Consider the following 22,971-nt stretch of genomic DNA (forward strand, 5'->3'; position numbering starts at 1 on the left):
TTGACCAGAGGTTGGACCGGGAGAGCAGAGTCTCCATGGTGATGATGTCCTCAGATCACGGTTTCCACATTCGTCGTGACCGATTACACCGAAACCAATCATGTTGTAGTTGAAACTGTTGAAACCCAGTAGATCGGGATTTCCCATGTGATGGATATAAAAATCAAAGCCCCTTTCACCTTCCTCTCTCCCTTCCTTCCTCCCCTTCTCCTGGTGAGTGCGATCTGTTTCTTGGCTTATCAGCGCAGCTAAATGTTTGCTGTGATAGTCGTCCTTTCGTTCATTGGGCTGTGCCCCTGGTCTTTTTACGTTCTTTTTCAAGCAGGCTTTATTTACTCACTCAGACGATTCTTCTCTCAATGCGTTATTCGACGTCTATCCTTGCACTGGCAACACCTCTTGCAGCTTTTGCTGCACCTGCTAGATTCTATGGGAAACGAACAGATACAGATGTATTGGTGGTCCGTGCGTCTTGTCCGTTTGTGATGTTTTCGATACAAAGCTCACTTTTCTTGTTTTGGCTTTAGAATTTGCTGATGTTCTGGAGCAGTTTGAATCATCATTCTACCAGACCGCTTTGTCAAAGTTTCAAGCCTCTGATTTTACGGCGGCTGGTTTTGTTTCGGCGTCCGTTCCTACGGAGTTGATTAGTGTCATCCAGGCCGACGAGGCCACCCATTCTTCTGTCCTTCAGGTACGTGCATTCTCCGTTGTTTGGGTACCAGCTAACATTGAATTATGCAGTCCGTGTTAAAGTCAGCCGGACAACAACCCATCACATCATGCACCTTCAATTTTGATGCTGTCCTTACCGATGTTGCTACTATGGCAGCTACCGCGCGGGTGGTGGAGAATCTGGGGGTTGCTGCGTACCTGGGAGCGGCTCCTCTACTGTCGGATCCCGTCCTCCTGCAAGCGGCCGGTTCAATCCTCACTGTGGAGGCTCGGCATCAGACTGTGCTAAACCTCCTTTCTGGTACGGGGAGTGCCATCCCTCAAGCGTTCGATATCGGGTTCACACCGTCAGAGGTGCTGGCCATTGCGTCGCCGTTCTTCAATGCGGGATGTGACCTGGGTGTTACCGGTGCGTCTGACTGAGGTTGTTACTTTGTCTTGTGATCTGACGATTGCGTGCAGCGAACCCTACACTCACTATCACTAACACTGGTTCTGTTGGTCCTGGTACTCTTCTGACCTTTGAATCTGCTGCAATCAACGGTTCATCCAGCGTAAGTCAATTCTCAGCTACATATTACCTCTCCACAGACCAACTCCTTTCCGAACAGAATCTATTCTGCCAAATGATGGTCGGTGGAGCATCATTCTCCATCTCCCTCCCCCTCTCGGCTTGTGTCGTCCCACAAGGTATCGACGGACCCGTTGCTCTGTGGATCACCTCGGATTCCCAGCCCCTGCTGAACAACGTCAGAGACCGGGCGACGTCGCAGCTCGTGGCTGGACCAACGATGACGTTTGTGGATACGTCGCCGCAGACGATTGGACAGCTTGTCCGGTCAGTGTCGTCGTCGACGAATGGGACAGTGACGAACGGAACAGTGACGGTGACGACGAGCACAATCTCCCCAGACCAGGCTTCATCGATCATCTCGAGTGCGTCCGCTGAGACGGCGACAGGTGTGTTGAGCACGACAATATCTCCTGCAGAAGCGACGGCAGTTCTTTCTAGTGCGGCGGCATCTGCAGCCTCGGCGACAGTTTCTGCGGGGAACGCTAACGCCGGTGCTGCATCGACCGCTGCTATTGGTGCCAGTGCGACTGGTCTGTCTGCAGATGGGAAAATCACAGTTCTAGGGTTTTCATAAGTTGAGCTGTTATTAATGGACACTTTTCTATCGATTGGGTTTGATTATATACACGTCAGATATCCGCTTTATTTTTCATAAATCTTGTACTTATGGGTGGGAGGCTGGACTAATTACCCTTGGTACTTACGGGAAATTGTGTGATTCATTGAAAAAAGTGATGGTATTATAATGTGATATGGTATGCATGCGTAACAAATGACAGGTATATTTTGTGTTCTAGAATCCAGTGTTTAGTCTTCGTCACTATCATCGCTGGAAGAGTAATCGTCATCATCATGACTGGCAAAATCCCCACCGGCAAACTGGTTTAACGACATGGGCGCCCCCGAAGGAGGGTCGCAATCTGTCAGTCCGCTGAACAAGAAATCGTCTTCCTCTTCCTCGTCTTCTTCCTCTTCCTCCTCGGGTTCTTGTCCCACGGCCCCTGACAACGACTGGTCGAGCTGCTTTTCGAGCATCATGCTGAACATGTCCATGTCGATCTCCTCTCCGCCGTCATCCGCCGGTGCGGGGATCTGCGCAGGCACCTCATCCCAGTCTTCTTCTGAATCTGACGCGACGTCTTGTGGTGGTAGTGGCGGCGGCGGCGGTGCAGAGGTAGGAAGTGCGAGCTTTGGTGGTGCAGGAAGAGGTTGGGAATACGAAAATGAGCTCCCAGGGAGTTCGAGACGTCGTGGTTCAATGACTGGCACTGGAGCTGGTGTTGGTGTCGGCTTCGAGCGTTTAGCGGGTCTGAGGTCAAAATCCTCGACGTCGGGAATAGCCCGTTTGGGAGTTGGTTTGGCTGGTTTGGATGGCGCGGCTTTGGTCTGTTTCGGCGGAAGATCGGCTTTGGGTTTAGGAGCTGCTTTGGTCGACCTTGGGACAGCTGATTTGACTTGTTTGGGAGGTGATGGAGGTCTTGGAGGAGAAATGGTCACTTCCCCTTTCTTTTCGTCGTGTTGTGGTCCGAGAGGGATGTTTTCGACTAGCTCCTCAAGGTCTGCATCGTTGAGATCCCGGCGGGTATCCTTTGTAGGCTTGGGCTTCGCTGCTGGACGAGAGGAAGAGGCCTGGGTATAAGAAGCTGACGGCGGCCGTGAAGGTGCAGACGGCCGGGCTGTACCATGTGTTAGAGCAAATGAATGAAGACAGGACAAGGATACGCACTTTCTACAGGTGCCCCTGTTCGCTTTTCAGTGTAGTCGACAGTCAAGACAGAGTCAAGCTTTTCGAGAGAGAATCTCTGTGGGCAAAGGGTGAGTGGCACATCGACGACGGCGATGAGTGGCGTACCCCGGTCTGTTCGTCAAAGATGAGCACACAGGCATAGTCCTTGGCTGCATTCTCGTTACCATTGAAGACATGGACCTCTCCCGGCTGCGTGGCTTGTTAGTGAGGTTGAGAAAGCTGTAAAGTGGCACTCTGACCTGGGTGCTGGGGTGCTCCACGGTGACGGACGCACTATCGCCCTGGCTCTTACGGACCTCGAGAGTACCGGATTTTGTGGTATCAACTGACGACGGCTTGAAGTTGTCTGTCTGGAGTCAGTCGACGAGCAGAGCAGATCAAGACAGCGACGAACATCGCAGCGAATAAAAGTCACGAAGGGGCATATTCGATCGCTTGGCAGGTGCGCCCTTGCGTTGGCGAAGAAGGCGAGACAACGACGTTCCAATGGTGACATCATGGAGGCCGGGCGGCAGCGCAAAGGCGGTCGTCGTCGACGACGCCATCGACGTTAAAAGGAGAAAAGAACAAACTCGTTGCACTGCTATTTCAATTATCCGAAACAAGTAATCTAGCCCAAAAAGGGTTCATCCGGGCCGTCGATACCGTTGGTCTTTTAAATATATACTCTAATAGCTACTCGAAAACAAGATGGCCTAGTCTGATGATTTCTTCTTCTTTTTTTTGGGTGACGAGTCGACGTTTGTCTCCTTCACAGCTGCCTTTTCTGCCTTACGAGCCTTTTTCCGTGCTTTCCTTTCCTCTTCGGTTTCCTCCTGGTCGAAATAAGTGTCAACAAACAAAAAAGGAGGGAGCAATATATCCAGACCTTCTCTTCATGCCCGTTAACAACCTCGCTTTCCCTCCGCTTTCTCTTCTTGTCCTTCTTGTCCTTCTTCTCATCCTCTTCAACACCGTTCATCGTCACAACCCCATCAGCATCCCCGCCCTTCTCCTTTTCTTTCTCCGCCTTCCGCTTCGCCCGTTTCTCCTCCTTTGACTTCTTCTTCTCCTCTTTCACATCCAACACAGCTTGAACAGCGATCTCCATCGGATTCTCCCGCTGCGTCGACACGAAATCCACATCATCAGCCTTAGTGTTATAAGTCTTCGTCTGCCCCGACATGTCAAAGCGCTGCTGCTGCTTCCCACTCCCGGAAAACCGCCGCACACCAGTAGCCCCATCCTCATACTCCATTGCGCGCAATCGCGATTCAAGCTTGGCCCGGTGCGCGAGTCCTATTGACGGCGCATCCGGCGCAGATTTCCCGTCAGAGTCCGCCAGGGCATCCAGGCGTATTGAAAGTGCAGCTTTAGTGGCGACCATACGTGCCATTTTGCCCTTTAGTTTCGGAGGCGCCTGACCGATGAGCGACGCGTGGTATATCAGGCCGTACTTGGGGGTATCGTGCTTGGTTTTGAGTGCACGAAAGAGGGCTTTTTCGGCCCCGAGGATTTGGACCGTGCTGGCTGGGTGTTTGGCGAGGTTCATGAGGCTCCCGGCATGTGAGATGAGTCGGGCCCCGACGAGCTCACCAACAAGAACGGTGAGGTTGGGCGCGATGGCATTCATACGATTTCGGAGGTACTCTGAGAGTTGTGCTCGATAGGCGGAGATGGAAATGACCTGGTCGCAGAGGGAGCGGATGTGGGCAATGTCGGAGTCGGATATTTCGGTTCCCATTGAGATTTCGGCGGCGGCTTTGACGGCTTGCTCGAGGTCTTCGGGTAGTATTGTGGCAAAGGAGGTGGATAATGCATTAGTACGGAAGCCTGGAAAATAGCCCCTCAGTTTCAGAAGAAAAAAAAAACTTGACTTGAATGCATACCCATATGTTTGATCACCTTTGCATAGGCATTGTTGTCGACAATGATTTTGGCGAGTTCAGGGAAATGCCATCCATACCATTCCTGCCCAAGGTTAGTAACAATTTTACAGAAAAGTAAACGACAAACCTTGACACGCATAGCATATATGTTGATTTCCTTGTCAAGGTCATCGAGAAGGGCAATTGCTTGCACAATCATAGTGTCCACCTTGTCAGGTGAGAATTTTATTTTAAAACTAGAAGTTGGAAAGTCAACACATGCCACAAATACCTAGAAAACGGCACGTACCGAGAAAGCGAGTGACTGAGACCAAGGCTCATGGTCGACAGATCCTTCGGGTCCAGCCCATCCAGTAATGACGCGAGCTGCCCCCGAATGCCACGAAAGAGATCCATATTTGATGCACCAGCGGCGGTTTTTATGCTCAGCAAGTCTTTTATTGTGGTCGCTGCAAGGCGAGTTAACACATAAAGGTGCATCTGAAGAGACGACAGCGTACCCAAATGCGTTTCAGCTACGAGCAACGACTCTTTCCCCTTTCCTTTACCTACCACTTCGTCACTCAAGAACTTTTTAAGCCCAGGCCCGACTTTTCCGTCTTGCAGAGCCGTCATGTCTTCTACCGCCGTCGCCGTTGTTGTAAATCTGTGAATGGCCTTGAGCTTCAGCCTACAGTACTGGTAAGCGTAGCACAACCACAGACAGAGAGCTGATACTTACAGCTTGTTGGCCTTTTCAGGTGTCTCGAACTCCTTCCAGATGTTCTGGTCATCTGGTGTCGCAGACTTTGACATTTTGAAGAGACAGTAGCCCATTGCAGTCTCGAAGAGCACCAGCATCGTGGATAACCAAGAGGGGTGGCTGGGAGGGCGGGACGCGTTTAGTATGTATGAGGATAAGGTGTTGAGAAATTTATTCCAATTTTTCCCACAGATGTCCGTGGGAGCTATATGCTATTCTGAGTTTCCACCCAGACGCTTCCCGGACCGAGGAGCCTGGCGGCTCGGAAGTTGAATTTCAGCATTCATTAGTCAAGCAGGAAGAGACCGGATCAATAAATATGTGTGATATAGAGGAAGATGAAAGCTAATAATGCAATGTTAGTGAACTACAAGATACAGTAAGTTATGAGTACAGTGAAAATTATTGTAATGTTCACTCCAACTGTGTCAATCAACAGATGGGGTGAGCAACTGATAGGTACATAAATGATATGATAGATAAAACATTTTAAATGGATACAAACGTGATGAAGGTCAAAGAAAAATGGTACTATATGCATATTGTCACAAATGTCACAGCAACACATTTGATCATGCATTGCTCAAAACTCCAACACTCCCTCTCAAACATGGCACTGTAAACCAAGTTTGTTTACAAAATGCTTCACCTTTAGAGAAGGTAAAGGCTTTGTGAGGATATTGGCCCCATATCTGATGTTGGACAGTAGATTAACTGGATTTTACTATCCTCTATTACCCAGTGAATGAAATAAAAATAGATGTTAATATGTTTGATGCATAGATGATATTATTGGTCTTTTGCAAGTGAAATTGCTGACTGATTATCAGATAACAATGGAACAAACTGGATCAGACTCAGAAATAGCTGTCCAATATGAGAGTATAGCCACAAGGCTTCTTTTGATGCATGCATAAGTGCCACATATTCACTCTCAGTGGTGATGTGCTTGATAACAGCTAAGTGACTAAGAGATGTGAATAAGGAATGAACTCTCAAAACACCAACACCTAATCACTCAATATACAATCACCAAATACAGTTGAGGTTGGTTGTTTCAAGTACAATAGAAGCACTCTTGCAGTCTTAAATAAAATCAAAGAAACAGTCAATAAAGACAGTTATTCAACTCTATCTTGCTTTCAAAGATGCAATACTCATGAGGATAGTTTATTGCAATGTTTAAGTATAATTAGGACTTAGAATCAATGCACAATTGAGCTCCAAATCAACTTAGAATATTCTGAAACCCAATAAACTCTGAAACCCAAATACTAAGTCTATCAAGCACTTAGGCTTGACTAGCTGCACTCTTAGCTGGCTAGTGGTCCTCAAAACTGAAGAACTTGTATTTTGATGCTGAAACCCTTATAGTTTGAAACCCAAATTAATCTAAAACCCAAAATACAGTTAATATTCCAATCCAATCCTCTCTAAGTGACAAAGCAACTTAAATAAATCACTAAGTCAAAGCAGAACTCAAAAACTGTTGTCCCAGAGACTAACTACAGTGAGCTAGAAGGCCTGAATGTGAGGGTGGGTCACTTGCTTGCTATTTCCCCCTTTCCCTACTATTATACATAAAAAACAGGTACAGAATCTATAAATAAAGTGTCCAAAATAATATTTCTCCTGTTTGAGGCAGAATCAGGCTACTATTTCAGATTGACAGTGCTCCTGGACTCTCCTAGGTCTGTTCAGATCTATCTGGCTACTGCACAGCTTTATTTTAAGCTTACAGTGCCTGCAAGTATCTAACTCCTTTCTGTTTACTCAGAGTTTTAATCTCCTGAGTTATTCTTAGTAGCTTGATCAATCAGACCTGATCATGCTCAACTGACTAATCTTATCCACTCTATTCCTCTCAATTCTAAGTCTTTTAGATCACCTGACATCTGGAAATTCTGACTTAGGCATTTGAGTTGAAACTCAGAGTGCTAGCCACAGATTATTAGGTCTCACTTTCTACTGCTTCTGGATGATGCTGTCTTTACTCAATACTCTACAACTGGCTATGGTATTATACTTCTAGCTGTCTTAGAATATACTTGTCTTAGTGGCATATAAAATTGACTTCATTTGAGGTACTATTTCTAAGTCCAACTTGGATTTAGTATTTTCCAAGATATAGTGCTGAACTTTTCTAAGTTCAAACTTGACTTAGAATTTTTATCCTTATGCCATGTTATTTTACAAAGTCCCCTTTAGACTTAGTATTGATGACTAGCATGACTATTAGCTTGGAGCCTTTGGCTATAGTCCTCAAGTGGCTAGTCTTACAGTTACTAGTGTATCTTATTGTATTATACTGGATTAGCAAATTATAGAGCTGAATATGTATATGGTGTATCAGTGGTGGACAAAGAAATGATTTCTTATCTCTTAGAACTCCAGGATATAGCCTCTTCATTAACTAAGATAGCAATCTTTGGCTATATTGTCATCTGCATCTTGTCATAATTTTAACCTCTAATCATGATCTGCTGATGCTTAGTAAGCTAATATAATACTAGCAAACTCTCTGGATAGAGAAATATGTGTTTGCATCTGCAAGATCTTTTATAAATGCAAGAGAGAAATCCACTCATTCAGAACAGATCCAATAGAATCTGTTAGGAATACAGACTCACTGGCAGAATAAGCTCTGGCTGTGAGAACAGATAGACAAGATGTGAATGTGATAAAAAGAGGATGAGAAAATTGAGAAAGCTCTAAGCTATCTGCTGTGCAATACTAGGCTCAAAGGCTTCTGAGTACACCTGTAGCTTCTGCTTACTGAAGACTAGTGAAAATTTATTCCTTAGCTTTGTACTGTAAAAGTTAGTTCTCATCTATATAGAATGTTTCTCTTTAAATATTGAAACCCTCAGATCTGCATCTGCATCTGCTGCAGCTCCTATGAGCACCCTGATTACTCCTCTCCTGAATCTCAGTTTGATCTGTATTGGCATGATACTACTAACTTATCTTGTGGATTCACTTTTCTTGGTCAAATCAGCCATACCTTTCATATCCAGTGCCATTCCAAATAGCTTTATAAGACTATCTGATGCCACTGACCAATCTGTCTCTGACAGATTAAACATCCACTTATGTGTATGCCTCTGATCAAAAACTATTCACATCTGAGTGCAGGTATAACACTAAAATATTATAGCATGATACATTTAGAGAGCAGACAGTAGATGCTCATCTGCCTCATATTGCAGATTGTTATTCACACAGGGATGTGTGGGTTTCTGGGCAGATCATATAGAGATTCTGTTCTTAAGCATAGATAGGATGACAGTTCTTTGCATTTTAAAAGTGGAATGCTTGCTATTCAGTTTTCTTGGTGCTGTGATGGTGATAAGCCTCTAGGCTCTGGATGCTCTGAAATCACAGGCCTTAATAATAATTTTTGACTTCAGCCTTTAAATGGGCTTTCAGTAAACCAATTGTTGCAAGTTCAATGCAAGCTCATTCATCATAAAGTTCTCATTACTCATGAACTTTCTACTGTGATGCATATACAAGGATTACTGCAGATGCTTAAGCTATTCACAGCTAGCAAATGAAAGGCTAGTATACTACAGAGGACTAACTATATATTTGGTTAGAGATTTGTAAGGAATATTAAAAGGACTAGTGTACTATTGGCTATGCAAACTTTTAAGTATGCTATACTTAGTATAATTCTCACAGCTTTGAAGGCTTCATATTACAAATAGTTTACTATGCTTACTAAGCTTAGTACTGCAGTTACCAAAGCTGTTTAAAGTAGCATACTTAGTATTAGTAAATGAGTAGTATAAGTAGAGTACTATATAGTACAAGAGAGACATTATAGAGATCAGAAGTGTGTTGCTTGCCTATAAGTACCTTACTTTAGACATTTTCTATATCTGATATATATATCTAAAGTTATAGTTCTCTATAGCTCTTAGAGAAATAACAGCTAGCAAACTTTCTGATCACTATACAGTTGTTAAAACTTTGAGTGCTTACCTCTGCTGCAAAAACCATGCTAAAAAACCTTTGCAGATTACTCTTGTATGGTATTCTTGATATTTTAAGTTTGCTTGCATACATGTGTACTTTAGAGAGCAATCTGAAGCTATGATTGAGCCTCTTAGCCACTAACAACTTAATACAATCATTTTGAACCTGTCATGATTTTAGTCTCTAAATCATATCCAGCCAAGGCTTAGTTTGAGATCACTAAGACTTTTTTATACAGTATTTAAGTCAGTAGTATACAGTGATATACTCTAATCTCGAGTTAAGGTCTATATACTGACTAAACTCTTTGATTCTTGGTGTGACTACTTCTGTTATCTTTCACACTGACAGACATACTCTACTGATCTCTCTATCTCACCTCTATTATTCTCATTATCTTACTTTATCATCAGTTAGTGTCAGACCCTGGCAGTTGCAGTGCTTAGGCATTTGTAATTCTTTAGTTGTTATCTGACATTTAGCTTAAGACTTCTCATGCTCCAGTCTAAAGACTTTTGACTGAGGACAAAGTTTATGAATATGTCACAGAGTAGTGACAAGAAGTGGCTGGAGAATCTGAGAGTACACTATTAGCAGATGAGGTATACTCAGATGGCTGATGCATAGTGGATAGTCTTGGAGAAAGAAGAAAGATACATTAGTATAGCCTCATCCAATTAACAGTTTATTGATGAGATGTAAGTATATATGCACATATAAGAGACTATCAAAGCTAAAAAAGAGAGACAGCACTCTGAAGTGGCAGATCCCTACACATCACTGTTTCAAATACTGCACCAGCTGCTATTGACTATAAGAAGCCAACATAGCTAAGATAGCTAAAACTCTTTCTATAAGTATTCTAAGTCATTGCCATTATTTTCAAGTGGCTTATTCACTGGCACTAGACAAGAAGATGCATCAGCAAGACTACTGGCTGAGTCAGCAGAATCTATTACACTCATAGTATCAACCTCAGCAGTGGCACTGTTGCCATAGAGACCATATTATGACAGATGATTGTGATCACTGCTCTGACTCCAAAACTCAGTCTTACCATCTGAATCAAATGAGCTGACACCCTGCCTCTCTGGTATTCTGAGAGCATGGATCTATGAGGCAATCTCAAACCCACAATTGTGAAAGAACTACTGGCATTGAGAGTAAGAGCTTAAACCTCAACCAGTTCTTCAACTAGTGCAAAGCATACTTTGAGGTCTATAGTATATGTTTTATATATTTTACTATAAGTGCTGGTGGATTCAGCCCATATCAGACCATCTTCTGCTCATTCAGATTTGAAGGCAAAGTATATGAGTAGTGAAATCACCAGAAACTCCACCTCTACAATTGACTCACTGGATGCTGGCAGTATCTATTATACTCTGATTTCAAACATGCAGTGACTAGCTGATTCAAGGAGAATGCAGAGATGAAACTCCAACAGATCAAGTGGAGAGCACTGAGACAGGTCAACTACAAGAATGCTAAAGTATTCTTCCAGGAGTTTAAGAAACTGGCATATCAGGCAGAAAAGTTAGAGAACAGTTCTGCTATGCTAGAGTAGATAGAGAACACAATCTATATCAATATTAAGAACATGATTGCATCAGAAGATAATGACATTCTGACCACATACAATGAATGGAAGCACTGAGTCCTGTGAATAGACTATCACTACTGTGTCAATATTGCAGAAAAATATAGCTATACTGCAGAGATAGGAAGTACCAACATGAGTATGATTAGATCACCCCAGAAGAGATCTGCACTGACAGGAGGTAATAAAAAGATCTCAACTGATATAACATATAGAGACATAGAACAGCCAATAGATATAGATACTCTTCATAAGAAGAGAAGATGCTTCAATTGTGAGGAGAAAAGACATCTATTTCACACATGCTCAAAATTCTACTATTTATATATTCTATGTATCTGTTAGAAATGTGTCAATCAATTGGGTTTGTGCATGTATGGAGACATGCAGAGTGCATGGGCATCAACAAAGCTATTGGCAATATTACTCTTGAGTCAAAGCTCAAGGATATGAATTGGCAGAACTCTATTTTTTCAGAGAAGTGAAAAGGAATATTCTTTGGAGCAGAATCCAATGGATGAGATAGAGAGGGACTGAAGTGAGCACAAAGCATAGATAGCTATTCAAGTTGATATTCAAACTGAGTAATTACAATAATCATACATGGTTTATATACTGTTGGTAGTTAATTTTGAGTCAGGATCTGTTGAGTTCTGATATCAATTGTTCACTATTATTTTTGGAGTTTAGATACTACAATGTGAAATATGGATGTGAAATGATAATGGTAAAATAAAATTGATAGTTAATGGGAAACAGGCAGAGTCTAGTGGGATGCAGTGATTAAATTCATGATTGGTTGAAGTGATGCAGAGGCCAGTAGCATATGCATAACAGTATCCCCCCATTAGCATTCTTGCTTTCAAGAGTGCAGATCCCAATGCCCAGTGAGGCCACATGGAGAATTATTGGTGGCTATGGAAATCCTGCAACTTGATCTGCTATCACCATCATCTCTTACTTGATTATCTTTTTCTTGCCTTGTCAAAATGTCAACTGTTATAGCATATTGTTTATCAGTAACCTCTGAGCCCTTTGTGCAGACTCTGACATCAGTTTGTTCTGAAGAAGAAAGAGAGGAGTTCTAGTTAGACTAGCTTGCAGCAGAGAAGGATCATGCTGAGATGGTGGAGAGGCATAATTTGTGGAAGGTGGAGAAGATGAAGAGAAAATAGAAAGAGAGAACAAAGGCAGAGCATGTGGTCTGCACAGAAAAGATGGAGACCTTAAGGAGGGCAGCAGAGGAGCAGAGAGAGCAGAAAAGATTGAGAGTGAAGGAGGAGGCATGAAGGTTGGTGGAGGCTGAGAAAATAGAGAGAGCATAAGAGGCCATAGAGGCTGAGGAGCAGGTGTGACTGGAGAGTGAGATGGCAGAAAAAGGTAAGTCTGTGCAGACTCCAGTGGAAAACATGGATTACCTTTGCAGGAGGATGCTGGCTGAAATGAGGTTGAGTCCAGCTGGATCTGAGGCATATTTGATAAAGGCTCCTTGAATTGAGGCAGAGTCCAAGAGTAAAGAAAGTGGAATATTGGATGCATCACAGGCCTGTCTTGAGCAGCTGAGAAAGAATATTTGACAAGATAAATAGAGAGCCACCGGATCTGTTGAGGGGAGTAAAAAATGAAAGGTAAAGTTGGCTAGTTTTGTGGCTGACAGCAATAGCAAGAGCAGAGCTAGAGCTAGTCTCAGAAAAAGAGTGAGATTGGATATGGCAACTCTAGCAGAGGGTGAGAGAGAAGTAGTTGGAGAGTATAAGTGGTATGTTTCTTCAAGAGTCAGGTTATTAATTATCTTTCCAGAGCATTGTATCAGGTGTAGACAGAATAATACTCTCTGCTATATCCAGACTATTGCTGGGCATAGTCAAACTTGTGCATGCTGTAAGGTCAAGAAGACAGCATGCTTGTTTAATTAGAGAAGCAGTGCTAGCAGCATTGTAGAGAATGCAGAGATCACTACTGCTCTTCAGAAAATCAATGGCAACATGAAGAAGTTGCAGAGCCAAGTGGACAAACTCATGAAGGAGATAATAGATTAAGTGGATAAGTTAGCAGAGGAGGTGGCAAATATCCATAGGACTGGAGAGTTTGCTGGATGACTATATATCAGATATGAGATCTCTGATAGACCTTATATCATCTGACTTGAAGGCTTGGGTGGTGGCTTGCATGGAGTTTCAGAGTGTAAGAGAGTCAGAGGTGAAGGAATTGAAGAGGACAATGAGGAGGCATCTGGATGAGGATATGGCAGAGTTGAGAGAGATGAGAGTAGAGCAAGTTTTTTGAGTATCAGTCCTTTCTCCTGAATGATTTATCTTATTTCTTGTATTTTTATATAACTTGGTATAGTGAATAACTGGAGCCTAGTGAGCTCAACAAAATATAATTATTTTTTTGTTTTCAAGTTTGAATAGAAGTGATGAAGAGCTGATGGTGAAAACCAGTGGAGCCAAGAGAACATCAAGTGGACTGGAAATCTGAAAAGAGAGTGTTCAAGAAATGATCTTAGACAAAGGTTCTGGTTTGTCTGAGTATCAGTGGTGGAAGTTCTCAATGAATTCATCAGCAGAGAACTCAGAAGCTGGCAGCCAGGCAAATTCTTCATCTGTATCTTTGTAGCCTAACTACTGAATTTTATATAAGAGTGAACAGCAGAATCAGCAGTCCAGCTTAGAGTCAAGGATTTGAGCTATTTCATACTGATTTTCCTCATTCACTTCAACTGGAGGTAGCAGAGGTTGGACTTGGTTAAGGATGGTATTTTCTTTCATGAGTTCTAGCTATGATATGTGGAAGACTGGATGAATAGACCAGAGATCCAGTGGAAGTTTAAGGGTGAACAAGTGAGAGTCAGGTTAGGTTAGAATTTTGAAGAAGCTAAGGTATTTCTCAGAGAATTTTCTGGTCAGACAGATGGTCTTGATATGTTTGGAACTGAGATAAACCTTGTTGCCCACTTTGAATGGGGAGGCCAGAATCCAATGCTTGTCTGCTTAGACCTTATAATGAGACTGAGCTTTGGAAATTTCATTCTTTAGTACTTGATAAAGCTCATCAAGGTTGACTGCAAAGTCTCAGGCTCAAGTAGAGGTAATGTCCCATTCAGAGTGAACAGTGATGTTAGAGTGGTAACCTTTGTTTACAAAGAATGAAGAGATTCTGATAGAGGTGTTAGGGGCATTGTTGTAGGCAAACTTGGCAATAGATAAGAGAGTGTCCCAGTTGTCTTATTAGTAGAAGCAGTAGATACAGATGTATTGTTCTAGAGTTTAGTTTGCATATTCAGTTTATCTGTCAGCCTCTAGATAGTAACCAGAAGTAAAGTGGAGTTCTATGTTAAGAGCTATGGCTAGAGCATGAGTAAACTGGAAAACAAATTCAGCACTGCAGTCAGAAATGATGTGGCTGGATACTCCATACTTGGAGAAGATATGAATAACAAAAAGTTGAGTGAGTTCTATGGAGTTGATAGTGTCATGAGTGAGAATGAAGATGGCTTGCTTGCTAGCCTGATCAATAACTATTAAGATGGCAGTGAATCCATTGGAGTCCAATAGTTGTTCAATAAAATCTATAGAAATGGAATCCCATAGTCATTCAGAAATCAGTAGAGATTTAAGCAAATCATAGAGCCAGTGTCTAGGTGTCTTGTTATGCCCATAAACTGTGTATAACTTAACATAGTGTTGAACATATTCACATATCTTTAGCTAAGTGTAATTTTATCAGACTAGCTCTAATGTCTGGTTTTAACCAAAGTGGCCTGTCAGAATATGGTTGTGATTATTTTATAATATATGGAGATGGAAGTCTTCAGAGTCTGAGACATAAATGCAGCCTTCAAAGTGAAGAATATCAGATTTATTAATGGACTACTGAGAGAGATTTCAGAAGTGACTTTAGCCTGATGGAGGCTATCAGAGGATGTAGAGTCTGAAGATTGTGCTCTTTTGATATTGACATAGAACTTGTCAATATCCATGATAGCATTAGCTTGGAGGATATGACCTTCAAGGTAGATTGCACAGAGTGATGTGGAAAGTTGTTTTTAGGTGAAAACAGGTCAGAAATTATGGGGATTGATTTGAGCATATTGGCTATTCCTCTCTTTAGAGTAGACATCCCATTATCCAGTGAGTGCATCTGATTTCCCACCAAGTTTTTCTGAGCAGAACTGAAATACTAAATTGAACTGAGATAGGTATTCAGACTAGCAGATCTGTCAGCAGATCAGAATCTTAATAGTTGCAAAATATTTAAGGTTCTTATAGTCTGTTATGATACTGATAGAGTCTGTGGAGCCTTCAAGATAGTGGCACCAATGTTTAAAAGCTTCAAAAATAGCTAGAAGCTCTTTATCATAAGTGTTGTAGTTGAGTTCAGCATTGTGAAGTGTTAAGCTCAAATGACACATAACCTAAACACATGATAAACTGACACTGTCTCACACTTTGGACAATGATGTTAGAGTTCACTTGATGTATTATGTGGCTCTATATCGCAAGATCTTTAAATTGGCTTGAGATAAGATAGTAAAAAAATAAACTTTAGCTCAAAGCTAGAGATACTATAGCAAGAGTTATGCTACTTATATACAAGTCATCATCTGTCTAAAGATATAACTATCTAATTGTGCATCCTGGCATTATAAAGTATTTTGTCCAATATCATTAAGCTATCTACAAAAGAGTATTGTCTGTTGTTGAGTGGTTACTGTCACATCAAAGAATAATGACCAACTGAGCATATTATGATGACTAAGCTCCATCCTATGGTTTTAAGCACTGATTAAGTGCTATAATTAAGCAAAGATAGGGGTTAATTCTCAAAATAAAAGTTGAAATGCAGAAAAATTGTAATATTACTCTCTCATTAAGACCATCATTCTGATAGTTCAATTTAGAGATAAGTTATAGAGTCATGAAGTCAGATAACCTGCTCTTCTTCTTGTAAGATTCATGAAGACATTGACTAGTAAGTTGGTCATTTCAGCAATAGTTTGTAGTTATAAATAGTATCATCAGCATTCATATGCTATTTGTTTACCCATTAGTTAGATTTTAGACTATAGCTCTTTCAGCTGATCAAATAATCAACTGTCATTTGTGTACCCCTATCACAAGCTTTGACTTTTCATAATTTATGGCATAAGACTTTATTGACTTCATAGTGTTTCTTGTCATTGATTAGTTCTGGTGGAGGTGGGCATTCTTGGTTTGGAAATGCTGGTGCAATGTACAATATCAATAATGTCTCATTAAAGACATTGTGTATTTTCCATATGGCCAGGAGTCATAATTTATATGCAGAGTCATCAACCTTTGTGAGGATTGAGAAAGATCTGATTTGTTTGTCCACAAGTTTACATTTCAGGCATAAGAGGTGAAGGTTTGTTATATCCAGCCATACTTTATCATTGACTGAATATTCATGTGCAGATCATCAGTGTTTGTCATACTGCCTCTTCATTGTTTCTGTGGCCTTAGTGAGGGCCACTTGCATTTTGGAGTAAATCTTTGCCATTGTTGTTATAAAGTTGCTCAAGGCTGGTGTAGTAGTGTGATGCTATTGGGTTTGGATGACATTAGAATGTCATCCATAGTTGACAAAGAATGGGGTTTTGCCTATGGCTGAGTGAATTCTGTTGTTGTGTTAGAAGGTGATGAGTGTCAGTGTTAGAAACATGCCAATCAGTTGGGCTTGAGTGCATATGCAGAGACCAGCAGAGTGTGTGAGTGTCAACAAAGCTATTGGCAATGTCCCCTTTGAGTCAGGCCCAAAGATTTGGATGGACAGAATGGAGTTCTATTGGCAGAGTGAAGGGTATCCTTCAAAGCAGAGTCTGTCAGATGAAGTAGAGAGGAGTTGAAGTGAGCATGAAGTGTGAATGGCTATCCAAGTTGATATTCAAACTGAGTAGTTATGATAATATACATGGCTTTATATACTAATAGTAGCTAATTTCAAGTCAGATTCTATTGGGTTCCAGTGTCAATATTCACTACCAAGTTCAGGATCTAGATATTACAATGTGAAATATGAATGTGAAATGATAATGGTGAAATGAAATTAGTAGGTAATAGAAAGCAGCCAGAGTCTGGTGGATAGCATGATTGAATTCATGGTTGGTTGAGGTGACATGGAGGCTGGTGGCATACATATAACAGTATCCCCCTGTTAGCATTCTTACCCTCAAGAGCATAGATTCTGATGGCCAGTGAGGCCATCTGAAAGATTGTTGGTAGTGGACAAAAATATAAATGCAAGATTTTTGACTTTGAAAGTGTAGAAGAGGTGATTAAATAGTGGTAATTAGTGATTAGAATTGAAATAGTAAGGTGGAGTGCCAGTGATATTCAGAGTAGCATTGTATTAGAAATGGGATGTTTAAATGACTTTGAACAAGGGTCCTGATTTGTCTGAGTATCAATAGTGAAAGTCTTTAATGAATTCATTGGCAGAGAACTCAGAGGCTGGTAACCAAGCAAACTCTTCATTGGTACCTTCATAGCCTAGCCACTGGATCTTATACAGCAGTGGGCAGCAGAACTGGCAGTCCAGTTTAGAGTTGAGGATTTAGGCTATTTTGAAATGTTCTTCTCTATCAACTTTGACTGGAGGCAGTAGTGGTTGAATTCAGTTAGAGATGGTGTTTTCTTCTATGGGTTCTAATTGTGACATATAAAAGACTGGGTGAATGAACTGGAGATCCAGTGGAAGCTTCAGCATAAAGGAGTGGGAACCCAGTTGAGCTATAATTTTGAAAGGGCCAAGGTATTTCTCCAAGAATTTTTTGATTAGATGGATGGTTTTGATATATTTAGAACTGAGGTAGACCTTATCACCCACTGTGAACAGGGGCACTGGAATCCAATGCTTGTCTGCTTGGGTCTTGTAGCAAGCCTGAGCCTTGGAGATTTCATTTTTTAATATTTGATGGAGTTCATCAAGATCAACTACAAAGTCTTAGGCTTGAGCAGAGGCAATATTCCTTTCAGAGTGAATGGTGATGTTAGGGTGATAACTCTTGTTGGCAAAAAATGGAAAAATTCCAGTGGACATATTAGGGGCATTGTTGTATGTGAACTCAGCAATAGATAGAAGAGTATCTCAGTTGTCCTGTTGGTAGAAGCAGTAGATGTGGATGTACTGTTCCAGAGTTTGGTTTGCCTGTTCAGTTTGTCCATCAGCCTCTAAATGGTAACCAGAAGTAAGGTGAAGTTCTATGTCAAGAGCTATAGCTAAGACATGAGTAAATTGGAAAATGAATTTGAAGCTATGATCTGAGGTAATATGACTGGGTACCTCATGTTTGGAGAAGATATAGATAAGGAAAAGTTGAGTGAGCTCCATAGAGTTAATGGTGTCATGAGTGGGGATAAAGATGGCTTGCTTGCTAGCTTGGTCTATGACTACTAAGATAGTGATAAATCCATTAGAGTCTGATAGTTGTTAAATGAAATCTATGGAAATGGAATCCCATGGCTATTTGAGGACTGATAGACATTTGAGTAACCCATAAGGGCAGTGTCTAGATGCCTTGTTGTGTCCACAAACTGTGCAGGACTTAACATAGTGTCAAACATATTCATGCATCTTTAGCCAGATGTAATTCCACCAGATGAGCTCTAATGTCTGGTTTTGACCAAAATAGCCTGCTAAGATGTGGTTGTGATTGTTCTGTAGTATATAGAGACAGAGATCTCCAGACTCTAGAACATAGATGCAGCCTTCAAAGTGGAGGATGTCTGATTCATCAATAGACCACTGAGAGAGGGAGGATTCTGAAGTGGCCTTAGTCTGGTGGAGGCCATCAGAGAACATAGAGTCAGAAGATTGTGCTTATTTAATATTAATGTAGAGCTTGTCAATATCTATAATAGCACTGGCTCAGAGGGTAGAGCCTTCAAGGTAGGTTGCATAGAGTGATGCAAAAAGTTGTTCTTGAGTGAACACCAGTTAGAAATTGTGGAGATTGACTTAAGCATATTGGCTATCCCTCTCTTTAGAGTAGACATCCTATTGTCTAGTAAGTGCATCTGGTTTCCCACCAAGTTTTCCAGGTCAGAACTGAATTACTAGATTGAACTGAGATAGGTATTCAGACCAGCAGACTTGTCTGCAGGTTAGAATCTTAGTGGTGGCAAAGTATTCAAGATTCTTGTGGTCTATTATGACATTGATGGAGTCTATGGAGCCTTCAAGGTAGTGCCACTAATGTTTAAAAGCTTCAAAAATAGCCAGAAGCTCCTTGTCATGAGTGTCATAGTTGAGTTCAGCATTGTGAAGGCATCAGTTTCCACTACTATTCTTTGATCAGAGACCCAGTGAGTAAGGATAGAAGCATATATAAAGGCCTGTTTCAAATTATTAAAGGCAGCCAAATATTTGTCATCAAATTTTCATGGAGTTCTCTTGCAGGTGAGTCATGTAAGAGGGATGATGATGTCACTATATCCATGTATGAAGTGATAGTAGAAGTTGGCAAAGCCAAGAAAGAATTGGATGTCCTTGACTTTTTGTAGCACTGGCCAGTCAACAATGGCCTTGACTTTTTCTTCAGATATGTAAAGTCCTTCAGATGATAGGATGTAGCCTAGGTACTCTATGGAGTCTTGGTTGAATTTGCATTTAGAACCTTTGCAGTAGAGTCTATTAGCTCTAAGCCTGTATAGGACCTCACAAACATGTTTCTGGTGATCTTCCAGATTGTTGAAATATATGAGGATGTCATCAAGATAGACTACTACTGATATATCAAGCATGTCAGAGAATATATCATTCACAAATCATTGGAATGCCACTGGAGTATTTGTGAGGCCAAAAGGTATGATATGCCATTTAAAGAAGCCATAATAAGTCTGAAAGGTTGTTTTCCATTCATCCTCTTTAGCTATGCAAATAAGATAGTAGGCATGTCAAAGATTGAGCTTGGTGTAGATACACACAGAGCAGGCAGAGTCAAGAAGATCAGAAATGAGGGGAAGAGGGTAGTGATCCTTCTTGGAGATTTTATTTAGGCTGTGGTAGTCAATACAAAGTCAGAGTTCACCAGTCTTCTTCTTGACAAATAGGACCGATAATATGCTTGGTAACTTCTAAGTGACTAAGAGAAGTGAATGAGGAATGAACTCTCAAACACCAACACCTAACCACTCAATACACAATCACCAAATACAGTTGAGGTCAGTTGTTTTGAGTATGATAGAAGCACTCTTGCAGTCTTAAGTAAAATCAAAGAAACAGTCAATAAAGACAGTTATTTAACTCTATCTTGCTTTCAAAGATGCAATACTCATGAGAGTAGTTTATAGCAATGTTTAAGTATAATTAGGACTTAGAATCAACACCAAATTGTGCTTCAAACCAACTTAGAATATTCCAAAACCCAATGAACTCCAAAACCCAAATACTAAGTCTATCAAGCACTTAGGCTTGATTAGCTGCACTCTTGGCAGGCTAGCAGTCCTCAAAACTGAAGAACTTGTATTTTGATGCTGAAACCCTTATAGTTTGGAACCCAAATTAATCTGAAACCTAAAATATAGTTATTATTCCAATCTAATCCTCTCTCTAAGTGACAAAGCAACTTAAATAAATCACTAAGTCGAAGCAGAACTCAAAATCTGTTGTCCCAGGGACTAGCTACAGTGGGCTAGAAGGCCTGAATGTGGGGGTGGGTCGCTTCCTTACTATTTCCCCCCCATTCCCTTCTTTTATACACCAACAACAGGTACAGAATCTATAAATAAAGCATTCAAAATAATATTTCTCCTGTTTAAAGCGGAATCATGCCATTATTCCGGAATGGCAGCACTCCTGGACTCCCCTAGGCTTGCCCAGACCCACCTGACCACCGCACAGCCTTATTTTAAGCCTACAGTGCCTGTGGGTACCTAACTCCTTTCTGTCTACTCAAAGTTTTAATCCTCTGAGTTATTCTTAGTAGCTTGATCAATCAGGCCCGATCAGGCCCAGTCAACCGGTCCTATCCACTCTATTCCTCTCAATTCTAAGTCCCTTAGGTCACCTGATACCTAGGAAATTTGGACTTAGGCATTTGAGTCAAAACTCACAGTGCTAGCCACAGATCATTGGGTCTCACTTCTTACTGCTCCTGGATGATGCTATCTCTACTCAATACTCCACAACTGGCTATGGTATTATACCTCTAGCTGTCTTAGAATATACTTGTCTTAGTGGCATATAGAATTGGCTCCATTTGAGGTACTATTTCTAAGTCCAACTTAGACTTAGTATTTTCCAAGATGTGGTGCTGAACTTTTCTAAGTTCAAACCTGACTTAGGATTTTTATCTTTAGGCCATGTTATTTTACAAAGTCCCTTTTGGACTTAGTATTAGTGACTAGCATGACTATCAGCTCGGAGCCTCAGCCATAGTCCTTTACTGACTAATGATTCTCAGTTACTAGCATATTCTAGTGTGTTATGCAGAATTTGCAAACTATAGGGCTGGACATGTAGCCTGCATATCACCGAAGCCTCATGTGGAGAGCAAGATGGGGTAATGAACTCATTGTGCAGATTATTATCAATAAACTCTCATAGGACCTTGAGTTCAGATTCTAAGAGGGAATAAATGGGTCTAAGCAGTGGAGATATTCCTTTCTCAAGATTGATTTTAAGGTTGTACAGTCTGTGTTCAGGTAGTTTTTCAGAGAGAATATCACTAAAGATATCTGCAAAATTGTAGTACTCTACTGGCACTGATGAAAGATCTGTCAGTTTTATGGATGCAGCCTTGGCTCCAATATTAGGTAAGGAAGGCTGCAGTGTGAACTGCTGAGCACCTTCTTCTGCACTGGCTCAAATAAATACAGCAGTGAATATGATAAAGATCTTTAGATATGCTTTTATAGTAAAAGACTCTGAAGAGAGACAGAAATAGATGGGTTCATATGAGAACTGAGCCCATCAGCTATCTGCAGGGGATTTGGAATGGGGTGAAGCCCCAGAGGTTGGACTGATAGAGTCTGATAGATACAGAAGTCCCAGGGATGTTGTTATGATTTTTCTGTTTTCTTTCCCAGATAACTCCTATTCATACTTAGTCAGAGTGCTAGAATGAGTGCTTAGGACTGTGGGACAAAGCTTGATCATCACAACTAGCTGAGTCTGTCATTGTTCTTCGATGCAACAGCATTGCCTGACAATGCATAATCAGTCTATTATGTATGATAATGATACCCTAGAACAATGAGCATAATGGACCAAGAGACACATAATTAGTTGTAGTATTATTAGCAGACCCTGTACAGTATTTAAGACCACTAGCTCTTGCTGGTATCTCCAGCTTCAAGCTAAAGTTTATTCATCTCATTTTACCCTCAAGCCAATCCTTCAGGCCTTGTGATACATTGATCAGAATATGCATCAGTGAATCCAGCTGATCTCCTGAAGTACAAGGAGACTAGGCTGCCTATCATGTGTATCTGTTCATGTGATACTTGAGTCTAACAATTAGCTCGAAGCTTCCTCTTCCCTTTCCTCATGCCTGTTAGCATGGAGGAAACTGAATGCTCTCTATCAACACATCAGATCTGAATTTTGATCAAGAGTTCTTTGAACTCCTCTCTTCTATCATCAGAATATTGTTAGGATTGTTGGTGATCATCCAGCTGTGCCAAGGATGCCATTCAATCACCACCTGGGCAATCAGACATTATAATGAGTTTTAACATATCCAACACATTCTATAAAATGTAACTCTAGATCTTTTGCTCCATGACATTCCCAAATCCCAATGAATGTCCCACCAGCCCT

At 41.4% G+C, this 22,971-nt stretch overlaps 4 protein-coding genes across 4 annotated transcripts; 2 read left to right on the top strand and 2 right to left on the bottom strand.

Moving 5' to 3' along the window:
- Positions 1 to 359: 359 nt before the first annotated feature.
- On the top strand, positions 360 to 2,137 carry BT62DRAFT_980966 (uncharacterized protein; the record flags this gene model as incomplete). Its single annotated transcript, XM_043189553.1, has 6 exons — positions 360 to 465; positions 528 to 694; positions 745 to 1,084; positions 1,138 to 1,229; positions 1,287 to 1,635; positions 2,088 to 2,137. The coding sequence occupies 6 exons, from the start codon at positions 360 to 362 to the stop codon at positions 2,135 to 2,137; spliced, it is 1,104 nt and encodes a 367-aa protein (XP_043039586.1).
- On the top strand, positions 1,983 to 3,050 carry BT62DRAFT_152268 (uncharacterized protein). The gene is made up of 3 exons (XM_043179865.1): positions 1,983 to 2,844; positions 2,877 to 2,927; positions 2,976 to 3,050. The coding sequence occupies exons 1-2, from the start codon at positions 2,142 to 2,144 to the stop codon at positions 2,894 to 2,896; spliced, it is 723 nt and encodes a 240-aa protein (XP_043039587.1). The 5' UTR covers positions 1,983 to 2,141; the 3' UTR covers positions 2,897 to 2,927; positions 2,976 to 3,050.
- Positions 2,978 to 3,644, bottom strand: BT62DRAFT_152216 (uncharacterized protein). The gene is made up of 3 exons (XM_043179864.1): positions 3,391 to 3,644; positions 3,102 to 3,342; positions 2,978 to 3,051 (listed from the first exon to the last, which is right to left on the bottom strand). The coding sequence occupies exons 1-3, from the start codon at positions 3,539 to 3,541 to the stop codon at positions 3,018 to 3,020; spliced, it is 426 nt and encodes a 141-aa protein (XP_043039588.1). The 5' UTR covers positions 3,542 to 3,644; the 3' UTR covers positions 2,978 to 3,017.
- Positions 3,577 to 5,776, bottom strand: BT62DRAFT_932444 (Nop domain-containing protein). Its single transcript, XM_043186354.1, has 7 exons — positions 5,586 to 5,776; positions 5,365 to 5,534; positions 5,154 to 5,313; positions 4,992 to 5,100; positions 4,865 to 4,946; positions 3,865 to 4,808; positions 3,577 to 3,798 (listed from the first exon to the last, which is right to left on the bottom strand). The coding sequence occupies exons 1-7, from the start codon at positions 5,702 to 5,704 to the stop codon at positions 3,748 to 3,750; spliced, it is 1,635 nt and encodes a 544-aa protein (XP_043039589.1). The 5' UTR covers positions 5,705 to 5,776; the 3' UTR covers positions 3,577 to 3,747.
- Between the last annotated feature and the right edge of the window lie 17,195 nt (positions 5,777 to 22,971).

This window comes from Guyanagaster necrorhizus, assembly GCF_019112545.1.
Source record: "Guyanagaster necrorhizus MCA 3950 unplaced genomic scaffold BT62scaffold_13, whole genome shotgun sequence".
NCBI classification, from domain to species: Eukaryota; Fungi; Basidiomycota; class Agaricomycetes; order Agaricales; family Physalacriaceae; genus Guyanagaster; species Guyanagaster necrorhizus.